At 41.2% G+C, this 17500-nt stretch overlaps 2 protein-coding genes across 6 annotated transcripts in view; one reads left to right on the top strand and one right to left on the bottom strand.

Moving 5' to 3' along the window:
• Nucleotides 1–712: 712 nt before the first annotated feature.
• Nucleotides 713–13473, bottom strand: phkg2 (phosphorylase kinase, gamma 2 (testis)). 4 transcript variants are annotated; one of them, XM_061909223.1, is made up of 10 exons: nt 13238–13473; nt 12911–13116; nt 6889–7064; nt 6758–6812; nt 5440–5505; nt 5195–5358; nt 4135–4225; nt 3878–4031; nt 1492–1617; nt 713–1414 (listed from the first exon to the last, which is right to left on the bottom strand). In XM_061909223.1, exons 2-10 carry the CDS (start codon nt 13003–13005, stop codon nt 1169–1171), a joined length of 1173 nt encoding a protein of 390 aa, XP_061765207.1. In that variant the 5' UTR covers nt 13006–13116; nt 13238–13473; the 3' UTR covers nt 713–1168. The 4 variants fall into 4 exon arrangements, with proteins under 4 accessions (XP_061765207.1, XP_061765206.1, XP_061765209.1 ...); XM_061909222.1 differs by having other exon boundaries at nt 12911–13022; nt 13238–13472; XM_061909225.1 differs by lacking the exon at nt 12911–13116.
• A 90-nt stretch (nt 13474–13563) lies between these two features.
• LOC133558101 (E3 ubiquitin-protein ligase BRE1B-like) overlaps nt 13564–17500 on the top strand; it is a 29532-nt gene continuing 25595 nt past the window's right edge. For both annotated transcript variants that reach the window (XM_061909221.1, XM_061909220.1), the window contains exons 1-2: nt 13564–13703; nt 14103–14251. In XM_061909221.1, coding sequence (XP_061765205.1) covers nt 14114–14251 — 138 coding nt within the window. In that variant the 5' untranslated portion in view covers nt 13564–13703; nt 14103–14113. The remainder of the gene's footprint in view (nt 13704–14102; nt 14252–17500) is intronic.

Genomic DNA, 17500 nt, shown 5'->3' with positions numbered 1-17500 from the left:
TTAATGATTCCTACTTTGACCGGTGCGGTGTCTTCAGTAATGCAAACGCTGTATCGATCTGTTGTTGTGAAGAAGGAGCTGAGCCGGAAGGCAAAGCTCCCAATTTACCGGTTGATCTACGTTCCCATCCTCACCCATGATGATGAGCTTTAGGTTATGACCGAAAAGATAAGATCAAGGGTATAAGTGGCCGAAATTAGTTTCCTCCGCCGGGTGGCTGGTTTCTCCCTTGGATATAGGGTGAGAAGCTCTGTCATCTGGGAGGAGCTCAGAGTAAAGCTGCTGCTCCTCCACATCAAGAGGAGCCAGATGAGGTGGTTCGGGCGTCTGCTATAGATGCCACCCGAACGCCTCCCCAGTTAGGTGTTTAGGGCAGGAGGCCACGGGGAAGAACCAGGACAGACACGTTGGAAAGACTATGTCTCCTGGCTGGCCTGGGAATGCCTCGGGATCCCCCGACAGGAGCTGGACAAAGTGGCTGGGGAAAGGGAAGTTTGGGCTTCTCTGCTTAAGCTGCTGCCCCCACGACCCGATCTCGGATAAGCGAAATAATTCCTACTTTGCGGAAATTCATTTATCGTGGTCATGTCCGGAACCAATTAACGCATGTCCGGACTGTACCAAATCTTAGCTGTAGGTCAACATTAAGAAAGCGTTATTTTCTGAGGCAAATTTCAGTTTGCACTTCCAAAATATCACACATATAAATAGCTCAAACATAAATGCACGTTTATTATCATCAATCAAATCTTCTTTTCTGCTGAGAATATCATGGAAATGGAATGAGTTCACAGGAAATATACAAACAAGTTGGTTTCGTATTCAAGAAACATGGAGATTCATCCCCATAAACATGCAACTACAATAATGTAGTTAAATATGTCACTCTTTTAGTTTTCCAGTACAGACTCATACAACTAGAACAAAATATTTTTTGAGAATGTCAATTATTCTAAGTGATTTGATAATAAAATGATCCCAGATAAACAAGGGCAATACAACATGACCTGAAATGCAAACGTGACATGAAGAGTTGAAAACAGGATTTATTAATGTTAAGATGTGCATGCTCTTTTTCAAAGACAGCATACAGTAAGGCATCCATTCCTGAACTCTTCTTAAAATGAAATACAGCACCAATTAAAACACATTGGAACAGGAATGAGGTTTATGTTTCAAAGTCCTCCAGGTCCAGCAGCATTATCTTTGCCGTGTTCTGAAAGAGCGCCGCTCGGTTCTGCTGCTCCCCTTTCTTCACCCAGTGGCCGTAAATGCGGAAGGCGCAGCCGTCGATGAGCTTGCGGACGCCGCGGAGGGAATATGGGTCTCTGGCCAAGACATCTCGGGTCAAAGGTCGAGCCCTGCGGTAGCGACTGTACATCCTGATGCAAGCCATCACGGTGACAATCAACACCTGCAAAACGACAACATCAGACCATGCTAGATTCCTACGCTGCTTCGCTCTAACCTTATCTAAACCATACTCCTCACCTTGAATGTCTTTCTGGGGCTGAAAAGTCGCACCTGATCCTTCTGGTATTGCCTGAAGAAAGGATGTGCTAAGGCTTGCTCTGCACTGAGACGCACAGCGGGATCGACTACCATCAGCCTGGAGATCTGAACGTCACAAGCATCCAAACACCAAGTAAGTATAATTGTACCTCAACTTAAGAATGCCCATACTTACGAGTGTTTTGAGATAAGAGCGGTCTTATGCTTTTCTTTATATTTAAGTTGCAAGCATCCCTGCTATTAGTTGGTGTAGCAAATGTCAAATGGATCCACGTAAAATCCGACCAAAACATCTGGTCTTACTTACTAGCATTAGCTCATAGCTACCGATGGACATGACTCGGTTTTCCAAGCATGGAAAGGAAGAAAGTGAGTGTGAAGGACAGTGCTGAGAAAAAGTGGATGATATTGTTAGAATAAAATAATTAAAAACATGACCAAGCGTGTTGCTGACTTGGTGAAGCAATTGGAGCCTATCACTGCTAGACTGCACCATGCTGAAATAGAATAAGTCGAACACCAGCCAAGAATGTTAAAGGGGATTTTTTTTTATCTAAATCTAAAAAAATTCCTTGTGGTGGAGATATGTATTGGACATGTTTTAGTGTAAATTCTGCTCACTTTTATAACCCCTTTTTTTTCTGCAAGAGGTTAGATTCTGGAGGCGTTCTCAGATTGCAAATGAAACCACACCCCACCCTTTTTTAAACGTATCATAAGTTAACTTTTGAAAATGTACACCGTAATGTATTAAAAACAAAAAATAATATGTAGATATAAGTATTGACAGCCTTTGCTCAGTACTTTTGTTGATGCATTTTTTGGCAGCAATTACAGCCTTTAGTCTTTTTGAATACAATGCCTATCGTTGGGCAGCACCTCAGATTGTATGGGAAGCATTGATGTTCATCCAGGAAGTCTCTGTACATTGCTGCATTCATCTTAGTCTAGTCAGGGAGGTGACCAAGAACCACCATTTCTGCAGCAATCCAGCAATCAGGACTGTATGGTAGAGTGGCCAGACAGAAGCCATTTTGTAGTAGAAAGCACATGGCTTCCCACCTAGAGTTAGCCAAATTGCACCTGAAAGACTCTCAGACCATGACAAACAACATTATCTGGTCTGATGGGACAAAGATTTAACTCTATAGCGTGAATGTCAGATGTCATATTTGGAGGAAACCAGGCACCGCTCATCACCAGGCCAATACCATCCCTAAAGTAAAGCATAGTGGTGGCAGCATCATGCTGCGGGGATGTTTTTCAGCAGGAGGAATAGACTAGTCAGGATAGCAGGAAAGATGAATGCAGTAATGTACAGAGACATCCTGGATGAAAACCAACACTCTCCATCCCACCTGATGGAGCTAGAGAGGTGTTGCAAAGAGGAATGGGTGAAACTGCCCAAAGATAAGTGCATCAAATAAAAAAGACTTGAGGCTGTAATTTCTGCCAAAGTGCATCAACAAAGTATTGATTAAAGGCTGTGGAAACTTACAGTATATACATGAGATTTGATGTTTTTTTATTCCTAATACATTTTTGCCATTTTTCAATAAAATATACCTTTACACATTGTCATTATGGGATATTGTGTGTGGAATTTGAAGGACAAAAATGAATACATTCCATTTTGGAAAGGCTACAACATAACAAAATATGGAGAAAAGTGAAGCGCTGTAAATACTTTCTGAATGCATTGTAATGTTTAAATAACTATGTCCGCCTCGCGGTGACGTCACAACGTAGTTTGATTATAAAACCCTGCGAACAGAGGCCTTAAAAATGTGTGCAGGCTGACGACACGGGTAACACGAGTATCCAACATTGTAACAACATTTATAACTCAGAAAAAAATAAAATCATCAAAGGTCCCCTTTGAACATTTTCAAATGTCACACAAGAGTAAAAGGAAGTTAATCCCTGTTACTGGTAATGTTGTTTTACTTCAAGGAAAGGCTTGCAAAATGTTATTGTCGCCTATTTCCTTCTCTCACAAACATTGATTTAATTATGTCAACAACCGCTCATGCCTACACAATGTACCTAGTCCGAGGGGCGTGTACTAACTACTATGTAAGGACGATGCACAGGAAATTAGTGAAGTGAAGTGAAGTGAATTATATTTATATAGCGCTTTTTCTCTAGTGACTCAAAGCGCTTTACATAGTGAAACCCAATATCTAAGTTACATTTAAACCAGTGTGGGTGGCACTGGGAGCAGGTGGGTAAAGTGTCTTGCCCAAGGACACAACGGCAGTGACTAGGATGGCGGAAGCGGGAATCGAACCGGCAACCCTCAAATTGCTGGCACGGCCGCTCTACCAACCGAGCTATACCGCCCCACAAATTAGCCCGCGCTTACCAGATCCTTCACAGTGTCAGAGCGGTCGTCCCACTCGGGCGAGTTGAACTTGTATCTTCCCTCCGTGATCATCCTCAGCATCAGCATCTGTTTGCGGTGCCAGAAGGGCGGCGAGCCAGCCAGTAAGGTAAAAAGGATCACGCCACATGCCCACCTGTGTGCGAAACACAAACTGTGGACAGGAAACGCACAAAGCCACACAACACACCCAAACTTCCTTGGGAAAGGTATTTATAAAAAACAAATGGAAGACTTACAAATCAACTTCTTTTCCGTAGCCCGGGTGCATTTCATCCATGGAGCACTTAAGTATTTCGGGAGCCAAATAACCCGGTGTTCCACAAAGCTCTGATCACGACAAGGGCCAACAAAAGACACAATGACTGTGTGTGTGTGTGTGTGTGTGTGTGTGTGTGTGTGTGTGTGTGTACTGCAAAAGCAAAGGATGCTTTGGTCATTTTATTATTGTAAAAAAAGCAAAAATACCATAAAAAAAAAATCAATTATATCTTTAAAGGAAAAACTGCATGTCAGCTTGTTGTTATAAATGATTAAGTGTTTTAATATAAAGATTATTATTATTAATACTTTAATACCTTTTTTTTTTTTTTTAAATCATTTCAACTGTTTTCTTGTTTCATTGTACTTTTAAAAATGTGCAGCTGTCAGACAAAAACAAGCTTTGTGCACTTAAGGACACTACTGTTATATATATGTAAAAAATCCTGTTATTAAAAAGGAGACTAATATTTTAATCCCGCAAAAAAAATTCATATTTAAAAGGAAAAACCTCCTGCATGTCAGCTTTGTGTTATAGACGACTGTTTTAACGTTGTTTTTCTTATTTTGAAATTTTCCTATTAATAACGCAATTTTTTTTTTTTTTTTTTACCCTCATTTTTGCTTTCTTGTTTCATTGTACTTTTAAAAATTGTGCCCGGATTAAAAAAAAAAAAAGACAAGCTGTGGGCACTTAGGATATAGGCATATGGACACCGCTGATACAAGGTAATTCATGTTGTCAGTGTTTTGTTCGACAGTTAAGTCAAATATAATAAAAGTGATTGGATTACTTTTTAAAAAGTTATTTAAACTACAATTTAAATACATTAATATTTACTGGCTAATTACTGCATTTTGTTTTTTTTGTAGTCATGAGCAATTAAAACAAGTGATGGACTGCTTTGTTGTTTTAAAGTTGTTAAATCTGTTATTTAATTTTGAACACAATTTGAATTATTATATTTGGAAAAAAAAAAAAGTACTTCATTTTTTTTCTTTCTCTGTCTAAAAGGCGTTTACTTTCACTCCTTGTACCTCGCAATTTCTCTCCAGGCTGAAGCTGCACCGAGAACCCAAAGTCGGACAGTTTGATGTGTCCCTGGTCGTCCAGCAGAATGTTCTCAGGTTTCAGATCACGGTGGATGATGTGGAGAGAGTGAAGGTACTGTACTGCTTCTAGAAGAGCTCGCATCATGCTCCTGGCGTCATGCAACATAGGCATATTATACATTATGGACCGCCATTTCATCTAACGGTACTTTGAATTTGGAGACACATGCCTTGTTTCTTTCTCGCTGAGTGTAACTTTTTCTGTGAGGTAGTCAAACAGCTCCCCTCGCCTCATGCTGGAAAGAAAATACACAATGTAATCATATACTGTACATACAAATATGCAAGCAATAGATGCTGATTAGCTACACCTGCATAGGGATGGGTACCAAATTCAGTATTTTTACGACCAAATTCCGTCTGTACAACCAGGTGCTGATTTTCGTGAAATTAAACAGTACCATATTTTGATAAATTTGTTGCATATGATGTCAGGGCCGGTTGCAGACTCGGCACCGGCTCAAGCACTCAGCGGGGAAACAAGCACTCCTCGCGGACCAAGCCGGACTACCTATAGGTAATATTGCAGTCTTCCATGCCAACAAAGCAACAGTATGGGTCCACTTTTTAAAATGTGCTAGCTCGATACCAATTTACATTGGATATGCCATAGACATGCTACTGATTAGCATTAGCAATTTTACATGGCGATTGCAAAACCTCCAAATTTAGTAATGAAAACTACAACTAAGAAGCACGTTACAATCAAATAGCAAGTGTGTAGTAAGTACAATACTTACAGTACAAACACTTTTTAGGGCTCAACAAACAGACTGGCCCATTCACACTTTAGTCCATACCTTACTGCCATCTAATGTCTTGGAATTGCAACTGCATGCAAAGACTACTCTATAATACTTGCAAATGATACTCAGAAATGTAAGATATCATGCTACAACAACTGGACAGCACTGCTGTCATTATCAGCTAGGTGTTAATTGTTAAATAAAATATTTTATTATTAAAAAGTAAATATCAACATTAACACACACAAAAGAACTGAAAATTTAAATCGATTCCCAGGTACCAGTATTGGTTCAAATGTAAAAGGTACCCATCCCTGCACATGCACAGTATAATAAGATCCAATTCAAGAGTTGGGACAGTATTCATCGATACAGAACATTATCATGTTTGTAAGAACAGAATTAGTAATGCAACTTTCCGAATTGGATCCCATTGGATGCAGGTGTACCTAATGAAGTGCCCTGTGTTTTACTTTTATGATTCCGCTTAATTAATCACAGTTATCTTAAAATGTGGCCATTACTGCTCCTCTGTTGTTTAATAACTTGCGGACAACCCCTTCGTGGCACTTTTTTTCTCCTGGGAATGTGTGAATGACTGGAAGAAAAGCTCAGATTAATTGGCCGAGATTTGGTGCCACCTGCTTGTTTGCATGTATCTCTACCCGCAGGATATAAGACCGCTCGACTTGTAAATAACTTTTTTGTTCTGTCTTCTATTCATGTTTATCTTTCTACTCACAGGTCAAACACCAGGAAGATGAAGGTTGCAGACTCGTAGGAATCAATAAGAGTAACTAATTGAGAGAATAAAAGGGTTTCATTATTAGGTTGTCTTACATGTTTCACAAAGTAAACGTGTCGTGGACCTACTGATTGAGGAGTGGCCCTTCACCATGTTGAGGACTTGGATCTCCTTCAGCGTGGACGTCTTCACCTCCTCCAGCTGCTGGATGGTCATCTTCTCTGCCGTGATCTCGATGATCTTGACAGCCAGCTCCTGTCCCGTGTGTCTGTGCACGCATCGCCGCACCACGCTGCTCACACCCCTGACATCATCCGACATGGAAGATTGTTTCAGGGTAAGCACACGTTGAATTCTTCCATACATAGGCTTCAACTCCCCCAGCGACCCCGAAAAGGACAAGCAGTAGAAAAATAGATGGATGGATATTATTTTGGCTCTATAGCGCCCAATGTGGCCATAATACGAGAAGAGTTTCCACCAGGGGCATCGAAATAGGGATTTTGTACAGCGGTCCAAAGTACAAGTAAAGTTAGATTTTTTTTCTTGCCATTTAAAATATAGAAGCATTTTAAATAGAGGGTGTAGCTAATCATAGATATTGTTAATTTGATTTCAAGCAAACTTAACGTCATCAAAACTCATCTTTGAAGGCGAACTGCACTTTTGCTGGAATTTTGCCTATTGTTCACAATCATTATGAAGGACATGACAGATCTATTTTTTAATGCATTGTAATCTGTACCTCATACTTGCCAACCCTCCCGGATTTTCCGGGAGATTCCAGAAATTCAGCGCCTCTCCTGAAAACCTCCCGGGCCAAATGTTCTCCCGAAATTCAGGCGGCGCTGGAGGCCACGCCCCCTCCAGCTCCCTGCGGACCTGATTCAGCAATGTTGTGACCCTCTGAAACAGGACAATACTGCCATCTACTGTACATAGAATAGTATACAATGTACTTTATTGATCCCTGGGGGAATTCAGCACCACAGTTCGCTCACTATAAACAATGATAATAATAAATAATACAATATATATATAATAAATAATATATGAATAACATAAATATATTCTACATTTAAGTGCAGTCAAGGAACATATGCATAAGTGAGTCTGTTCTGAAGCCCACAGTAAAGAGACGTAACTTCATACCGTCGCCTGGTTATTGACTCCGACCCAATATATTACACCGTCGACGAGCAAAATGTAAAAAATACGCTTGCAAGTTCCAAAACGAATGGAAACAAGAATTTAAGTTTATCCAGGAGAGTTCGAAGGGGAAGGGGTATGTTGCCTGTAAATTTTGTAGAACAGACTTCTTCATTGAACACGGTGGCCGAATGGATATACTCAGTCATGAACGGTCAGCGAAGCTCAAAGCGTCCGCAGCGCAGCATCGTTCACAACCCAGTATTCTGGGCCACCTCGCAAAATGGAGACCAGATGGTGTAACTTATGCTGAGACAAAGATGGCTATGCTGATAGCTGGAAGCAACATCCTGTTCTCATTTGCGGATGTCTACAACAAATCCATGAAGGATATGTTACCGGATTTGGAGATCGCGCGCCAGTACGCAAATGGCAGAACAAAGGTTACTCAAATAGCGAAAGGTAAGTCCATCCATCCATTTTCTACCGCTTATTCCCTTTCGGGGTCGCGGGGGGCGCTGGCGCCTATCTCAGCTACAATCGGGCGGAAGGCAGGGTACACCCTGGACAAGTCGCCATCTCATCGCAGGGCCAACACAGATAGACAACATTCACACTCACATTCACACACTAGTGCCAATTTAGTGTTGCCAATCAACCTATCCCCAGATGCATGTCTTTGGAAGTGGGAGGAAGCCGGAGTACCCGGAGGGAACCCACGCATTCACGGGGAGAACATGCAAACTCCACACAGAAAGACCCCGAGCCTGGATTTGAACCCAGGATTGCAGGAACTTCGTATTGTGAGGCAGACGCACTAACCCCCCTGCCACCGTGAAGCGCGAAAGGTAAGTGTTGTTGTTTTTTTAAAGTAACCAGCAAGCACAGTACAGTTAGTAGAACAACTGTGTTTTTATTAATGTGTATTTATTAGGTGCCGTCGGAAATTCAACTATTTATTTTATTTATATAAATAATAAAATAAATATATATAGCTAGAATTCACTGAAAGTCAAGTATTTCATACATATGAAATATATATGAAATACTCGAGTTGAATTATACTCCTCCCCTTTTAACCATGTCCCCGCCCCAACCACGCCTCCACCCCCACCTCCCGAAATCGGAGGTCTCAAGGTTGGCAAGTATAGTGTACCTAAACATTAATAAAAGTCCGCTTACAGCAGAGCCAATAGAAGGTCCTCTATTCCGCCAATAAATAACCATCCATAAAGCACCAACAATACTCCATTGACATTTCGTGACTTGAATATTGACCAAGTATTAGTGATATGGTTATTGTAAGCGCTAATGCAGACAAACTATAGCGGCGCTGTGATCACGAGCTTGTGGGCTTATGTTGACATGATCGACTGATCAGCAGCGTTCTTGTTTCCTTCCTCGTCAACCTTTATTCTAGGTCATAAATAACGCCTCTCACCTGGATAGTAGGAGGACAAAGACGTACTTTGACAGGTTGGTACACTTTAACAGCCAATTTAGACCTGGGAATGGCGAGAACAACACAAAAAGGCACTTGGTTTCACTCCCCTTATAATCACAAGGATTATGAGTCATTCTTCACCTAAAAGGGAATATATACTCTGTACACTGCTGCTGGAATTTTAATTTTCCTGAAGGAATGAATAAAGTTCTATCCATCTATCTATCTATCTCTATTTATCTATCTATCTATCATCCATCCATCTGTACATCCCAGCAGTCGGCATCCTAACGACTGCAGATGTTGTACAGTAAGAGATGTTGTATTATGTTTGTTGTCTCTCAAAGTCTGCAGTGAGTTTTAATCAGTGATGTTGAAAAAAAGCAAACGTAGTGGCAGCAACTTGAGGGTTCCAGGTTCAATCCCCGCTTCCGCCATCCTAGTCACTGCTGTTGTGTCCGTAGGCAAGACCCTTTACCCACCTGCTCCCAGTGCCACCCACACTGGTTTAAATGTAACTTAGATATTGGGTTTCACTATGTAAAGTGCTTTGAGTCACTAAAGAAAAGCGCTATATAAATATAATTCACTTCACATATATATATATATATATATATATATATATATATATATATATATATATATAGTATATATACAGAATATACATACATATATATAAATATATATAAATATATATATGTATGTATGTATATTATGTATATATATATATATATATATATATATATATATATATATATATATATATATATATATATATATATAAAACTAATAGGAGGTGTTTAGATGTCTTATTAAGGGCTTAATAGGCAGAATATAGCTGCTCTTATAGACTCCATTGTAAGCTGACTTTTGGTCGCAATTATTTAATATTTAGAAGGCATAAAAAAATACATCAGTCATGTCTTTCGGGATTTTGAGCAATAGACAAAGTTTCAAAAAAAGCGCAAGTATTCACACACAGTACCAGCATTTTTAAATCAATGATTAAGTGTTAGAAGAAAGATCAAAATATGATAAAAAAATATCTGTGGCAGCATCAAAGTTATGTGGAAGTTTCACTTTTGCATGTCATCACTGTGGTGCATTCAATGACCCTCGATTAAAAGGTAGAAACAGGAGTCGCTAGGTTTTAAAGACTGGGGGAGACTTAACCCCTAGCAGATGCACTAACAATAATATAATCATAATGATGTATTATTACAATTTGTATTATCCGCTGATGATAATCATGTGTATATTAGCTCATTTCTACACTAAAGTAAAGGAACACTTGACAGAAATATAGTGATATTTATGTGAGTAATCATCCATCCATCCATTTCTACCGCTTATTCCCTTTGGGGTCACTAGTGCCTATCACAGCTACATTCGGCCGGAAGGCGGCGTACACCCTGAGCAAGTTGCCACCTCATCACAGGGCCAACACAGATAGATAGACAGACAACATTCACACTCACATTCACACACTAGGGCCAATTTAGTGTTGCCAATCAACCTATCCCCTGCGATGAGGTGGCGACTTGTCCAGGGTGTACACCGCCTTCTGCCTGATTGTAGCTGAGATAGGCACCAGCGCCCCCCGCAACCCCAAAGGGAATAAGCGGTAGTAAATGGATGGATGGGCAATCAACCTATCCCCAGGTGCATGTCTTTGAAAGTCACAGGTTATATATCCATCCATCCATTTTCTACCGCTTATTCTCTTTCGGGGTCGCGGGGGGCGCTGGTGCCTATCTCAGCTACAATCTGGCAGAAGGCGGGGTACACCCTGGACAAGTCGCCACCTCATCGCAGGGCCAACACAGATAGACAGACAATATTCACACTCACATTCACACACTAGGGCCAATTTAGTGTTGCCAATCAACCTATCCCCAGGTGCATGTCTTTGGAAGTGGGAGGAAGCCAGAGTACCCGGAGGAAACCCACGCATTCACGGGGAGAACATGCAAACTCCACACAGAAAGATCCCGAGCCTGGATTTGAAGCCAGGACTGCAGGACCTTCGTATTGTGAGGCAGACGCACTAACCCCTCTGCCACCGTGAAGCCCACAGGTTAAATCATATTCTGCTCACTCTTATGTCGAATGTGTTGGCACTTATAATTTGGTTTGTTTTTATTTACTGGGTGTCAACATACAGAGCATCCGGAATGCGGGAAAAGTGAAGCGCAGTACAGTGTCTGTGTGTGGGGCGTCAACATACTTGCCAACCTTGAGACCTCCGATTTCGGGAGGTGGAGGGTGGAGGGCGTGGTTAAGAGGGGAGTAGTATATTTACAGCTGTTGTGTGCGCAGTTGTGCACTGCACTTTCTAAAGTAGATGTTATCGTCACAAATGATTGATTGATTGAAACCTTTATTAGTAGATTGCACAGTACAGTACATATTCCGTACAATTGACCACTAAAGAGTAACACCGCAATAAGTTCGTCAATTTGTTTAAGTCGGGGTCCACGTTAATCAATCCATAGTACAAATATATACTATCTGCATAATACAGTCACCACACAAGTTAATCATCATAGTATATACATTGAATTATTTACAATCTGGGGGGTGGGATGAGGAGCTTTGGTTGATATCAGTACTTCAGTCATCAACAATTGCATCAACACAGAAATGGACATTGAAACAGTGTAGGTGTGACTTAGTAGGATATGTACAGCCAGCAGAGAACATGGTGAGTTCACATAGCATAAGAACAAGTATATACATTAGAAATACATTTGATTATTTACATTAGGTTATTTACAATCCGGGGAATGGGATGTGAATGTAGGAGGATAAAGGGTTGAAGTAGCTTGGAGGTGTTGTGCTGGTGCATGTACATAGATGGCAGTATTGTCCTGTTTAAGAGTGTCACATGCTGTTTACGGCAGACAAACTGCCTTACGGTAATGTTAGACGTAAACGTGACTGTTGTTGTTGTGTGTTGTTACTGCGCTGGGAGGACGTTATTGAAACTGCCTAACAATAAACCCACACAAGAAACCAAGAACTCGCCCTCGATCATTCGAAAGTTATAACGTCATTGGGCAGACATGCTCCCAGACACGTCACTCAGGTCCTCATGGAGCTAGGAGGGGCGTGGCCTCCAGCTCCGCCTGAATTTCGGGAGATTTTCAGGAGAAAATTTGTCCCGGGAGGTTTTCGGGAGAGGCGCTGAATTACGGGAGTCTCCCGAAAAATCCGGGAGGGTTGGCAAGTATGGGCGGCAATGCATAGCTTTTAAAATGGGAGTCTTGATTATGTGTAGGGGCCCAGAATTTCTGGTGACACCCCTCGTTCTCACCGTCATAAGATGTTTAAGATGTATCAATGTTGGAACCTGCTGGCTTTGATGTCAACATTAAACAACATTGGGCTATTACACCCGATTGTAGCTGAGATAGGCGCCAGCGCCCCACGCGACCCCACAAGGGAATAAGCGGTGGGAAATGGATGGATGGGATGGAGGGCTATGCCCCACCGGATGCATTGTGGTCGTCCACAAGCAAGCCTGTCTACTGTATGTTATTTGCTGATGGACTCACCTGCCAATCACCTCTTTGGGGTCATACTTTTGGTAAAACTCTTTAGCGCCCACCCAGTCGGGTAATTCATCTCCAAGCACTATGTCTTTGGTCATGATGAGGGACTGGGACTCTGTATAGCACAACAGTTCTAGTCACTTCAAGGCAACATGGACACCGCTAGGAACTGCAGTCAAGGGATGGGGAAGTGGTGTCTTTTGGCTTTGCTGTTTAGGAAGACATTTTGTGACCGCTTTCTTGTTGATAAAATGCGCCCTTGGCCCATCGTGACGGTTTGCTAGCGGTGCCCTTCCATGCAGTTCACTGACCGTGCATGAAGATACTCACCTCAACGTCAACAAGCGGCCTGAAAGAGGCAGGCGACCCGCCAGCAAGGTGCCGCAGTGTGATGGAACAAAGTCGGTGCCGGGTCGCTATTTTAAAGCCAAGACGCGAGTCGGCGGGAAAAGTACTAAAGCGAGTTAGCTAAAATAACATTTCCAAAGTGATAACATTTAGTCCTCATTCCTCACAACTGATCTACTGTGTTGTTGCCAAGTTCATCACTATCGCCCCCATGTGGCGGGAGTGCGAGTTTGCGTTTATTTTTTTCTGTGGCCATTTTTTTTACTTTCATCATAAAACATGAAAAAATACGCTTAATATTTACAGTCCAACATCATTAGATGTATGTTTTTTTTTTTTCAGATCATTTGCTCGACGGTGACTCGATTCGGCGGAAGTAGACATAGTCGTCATTTCCGGTAGCCGCTCCGATGTCTTGAAGCGTTCACATCAATCCGCTTCTGGGAAGGTATGTATCGTTTATTAAGGGGTGAAGACATCCCACCGCTGTGATTTTATCCAGAATTATATGAAATTGTTTCTGTGTATCCATGTTCATTCCAAAATATACCATCTTCCTGAAATTAAATGCGGTTCAAGGCATCGCTATTAGCATTAGCCTAGCTTACTGTGGCGAATCGGCTAATATACGCTAACCAAAGCAAAGATTAAGGTACTTATTAAGTTAATTATAGCGTTAAGGTAGCCAAAGATCTCCCGGTTTGACAATCAAAGACTACATTTCCTTATCAGTACTATGTAACAGTGTACTCAAGAGGCTAATGAAGCATGGTCCAGCTGTCAGGATATGAATGGATTCGCTCTCGCATCAAGGCTTAATCTGACTTTATGTGTTTGGTTCGTGCAGGGGAAGCCAAGATGTCAGGTGCTGGGGGAGGAAAACGTCCCTCCGGAGGGGACAGCCCCCCTGGGCCACCTGAGAAGAAAAGCAAGAAAGAAGAGAAGACCACCACCACTCTTATCGAGCCCATTCGCATAGCTGGCGTCTCGTCCACGGTCAGTTGATTGCAAATCTCCCTGTAACAGTGCATCCACAAGTTAGGCAGGGATGGGAATTTTCCTCCGCCGAATTTGGCGCCACCAGGTTTATTTATATAATACAATGCCAATGTGTGAAGGCATCCGGTTTGGCTTGCTCTACTATCGCTGACGACATCAACCAATGACATTGCCCGTTATAGGCGTATGCACGTGTCGTTTGCCGACAATATCTAGTCCCTGATCCTCAATTATTGTGAGCGTTTCTGAACTCGTATTCTGTTAATATTGGTTGTGTTTATCGGTGACTAATCTGGAAAGAAAACACAGTAGCTCTCAATTAACACGTTTCTTTATTGACAAAACAGTTTCAGACATGGTTAAGCTTATTCAAGATAGGAATGCTTCATTAGCAAAAGATATCGATAAGGGCGTGAGAAACAAGTGAAACTGGGCATGGCTCGATATATCCATCAAACTGAAGGTGAAGATTATCAACATTATCGTAGAAGTAGACGAACTGATCAGTGATTTCATTGCAAAGTGCGATGAACCGGGACGTGCTCAGTGCTTATATTGCAAGGACATTGTGAACTATGGATCTCGGGGAAAGGTGGCACTCTTTGACCACGCGAAATCGGCAAGGCATCTAAGTAAAGTGAGTTTACGGAGAAGTAATTTTTCACTGGGATCTGCCTTCGAGCTGAAGTCAAACATCGTCACAAATATCTATCGAAGCCTCCCACCACCGACTCGGCTCCTCTCACACCAATCTACAACATACGAGTCCATTCAGAGGTACAATACACGATCTTATGTATTTCAAAATTTTTAGATTTTGTGATCTGGTTAATCCATTTGTAGGCCTATTTTTGTCTATAATCCAAAAGTATGTAAGAATTTGATATATGTGTAAACTTGTATACATAAATTTAATCACATGATACATTTTTATTAAATATTTGCTAATAAAAGTGAAATTTTGGTCAGGAGAATATTGTTAGATTTTGACTCAAAATAGCAGGAAATGCATCCTAAGCTAACATAGATTTCAAAATTTTTATGGGGGACATGCCCCCAGATCCCCTTAGCAGACCAGTGCACTATGTGCACTTGGGTGCGGCCGCTTAGCGGAAGGCCGCACAGCGGTGTTTTAGTATTAAAAGATTTTCAGTTGGTTTTGTAAATCTTCATTCCCATCCCTGGTTAGAATTAGACTTCCTTTTTATTGTCATTCAAATTTCAACTTTACAGTCCAGATAGGAATGACATTTGGTTACATTAGCTCGTTGTAGTGCAGGATAAAAGAGCAATAAGGTGCAGATATAAATAAATAGTTCACTGTACAGATAAATGCATATGCATCCACGTAGGGCTGGGCGATATGGCCTTTGATTAATACCTAAGTATTTTTAGGCCATGTCATAATACACGATGTATATCTCGATATTTTGCCTTAGCTTTGAATTAACACCTGTTGCATATAATCAAAGGAGTATGATGATTCTTTGTCTACATTGAAACATTATTGTTCATACTGAATTAAATATATGCTGATTTTAAAGGCCTACTGAAACCCACTACTACCGACCACGCAGTCTCATAGTTTATATATCAATGATGAAATATTAACATTGCAACGCATGCCAATACGGCCGGTTTAGTTTACTAAATTACAATTTTAAATTTCCAGCGGAGTTTCCCGTGGAAAACGTCGGGGAATGATGACGCGTATGATGACGCGTGTTTGTGACGTTATTGGTTGGAGGGGACATATTAGCCAGCACCACTCGCGGCTAAAAGTCGTCTCTTTTAATCGCGCACTTACACAGTATTTTGGACATCTGTGTTGCTGAATCTTTTGCAATTTGTTCAATTATTAATAAAGAAGTCAAAGTAGAAAGATGGAGATGGGAAGCTTTAGCCACACAAATACACAGTGTTTCCTTGTTTAAAATTCCCGGAGGTGAAGTTTTACTATGGATCAGAGCGGTCAAGCGAACATGGTTCCCGACCACTTGTCGACCGGCAGGTTTCTGTGAGAAAATTGTGGTAAAAAGTTGCCTCTTACCGGAGATCAGCGGAGCTTGCACCGTCCATGCACCTGCCGTGACTTCCCTCAGAGACTGGTGTCAACACACCTGTGGACACACCCCTCCGACTATCAGGGACTATTTAACTCACTAAAACACTAGCAACACAATAGAAAGATAAGAGATTTCCCAGAATTATCCTAGTAAACGTGTCTAAAAACATCTAAATCGCTCCCAATGCAATCGCCTTTTTTTTTAACTTTATTTTTATGTATATATATATTTTTTTTTTATAGTCCTTCACTATCAATAACCTCATCCACGAATCTTTCATCCTCGCTCAAATTAATGGGGAAATTGACGCTTTCTCGGTCCGAATAGCTATTGACGCTGGAGGGTCACATTATAAACGATGTGAGGAGCCCTCACACCGGTGACGTCATCGTCTGCTACTTCCGGTAAAGGCAGGGCTTTTTTTATTGGCGATCAAAAGTTGCGAACCTTATCGTCAATGTTCTGTACTAAATCAATATCGCGAAATGATCAAGTATGACACATACTTGGACCTGGTATCCGCGTTTAAATAAGAAAATCTAATTTCAGTAGGCCTTTAAACTTTCATGCAGAGAGGGAAATCACAACTAAGTCAATTTACTAAAAATGTATTTATTAAACAGTTATTAAGCAGTAGCACAGAAATTCATGTCATTTCCAAAACAGAAAGTGCAAGACAGTGAATGTCAGAGACCTTTTAAAACAAGCCATTAGTGTGCTTTTGTGCATGATGTCACTAAGATTACATATCAAAACAACACAAAATTAAAGTGCACTTTTTTTTACAGAACGCCACTACAATAGTTTAAAGAAAATAAATGTCGTCACGCAAGATATTTCAATAACTGTCAAATAACAATGAGATGCACAATAGGTTCCTGCGGACATTATCTCCTTCTGTTGTTGACCTTTTTTTTCATACGGTGTTGATCTGGAAATAGTTGCTCCGACATTTTGTTGGTGTGGCACCGAACGGGAATGTTGACATGCACAGTTTCAAGCACTCCTTATTCTCAAGCGGGTGACTTTTCAAAAGATGCTACATTAACAGTGCCGCTATTTTTGTAGCAACGCTTTTGTCGCATAAATGTTGAACATATTCCCGCTTGAAGCCAAACCACCTCCGGGCGATTGATCCCAGGCTGTTTTTCTTGGTATTAATTCTTTCTCCATTTGTTAA

Source organism: Nerophis ophidion, linkage group LG08, assembly GCF_033978795.1.
Source record: "Nerophis ophidion isolate RoL-2023_Sa linkage group LG08, RoL_Noph_v1.0, whole genome shotgun sequence".
In the NCBI taxonomy this organism is placed as follows: Eukaryota; Metazoa; Chordata; class Actinopteri; order Syngnathiformes; family Syngnathidae; genus Nerophis; species Nerophis ophidion.
This window is presented reverse-complemented; position numbering and strand designations above follow the sequence as displayed.

Bases quoted from the DNA above. Each gene is read 5' to 3' on its own strand.
- phkg2 (XM_061909223.1), bottom strand. From the start codon at position 13,005: ATGACCAAAGACATAGTGCTTGGAGATGAATTACCCGACTGGGTGGGC. The intron at 5,506-6,757 runs GTGAGTAGAAAG...TTTTCTTTCCAG, and splicing joins ATCTTCCTGGTGTTTGACCT to CATGAGGCGAGGGGAGCTGT. The intron at 1,618-3,877 runs GTAAGCGCGGGC...TGTGACGTTCAG, and splicing joins CTGACACTGTGAAGGATCTG to ATCTCCAGGCTGATGGTAGT.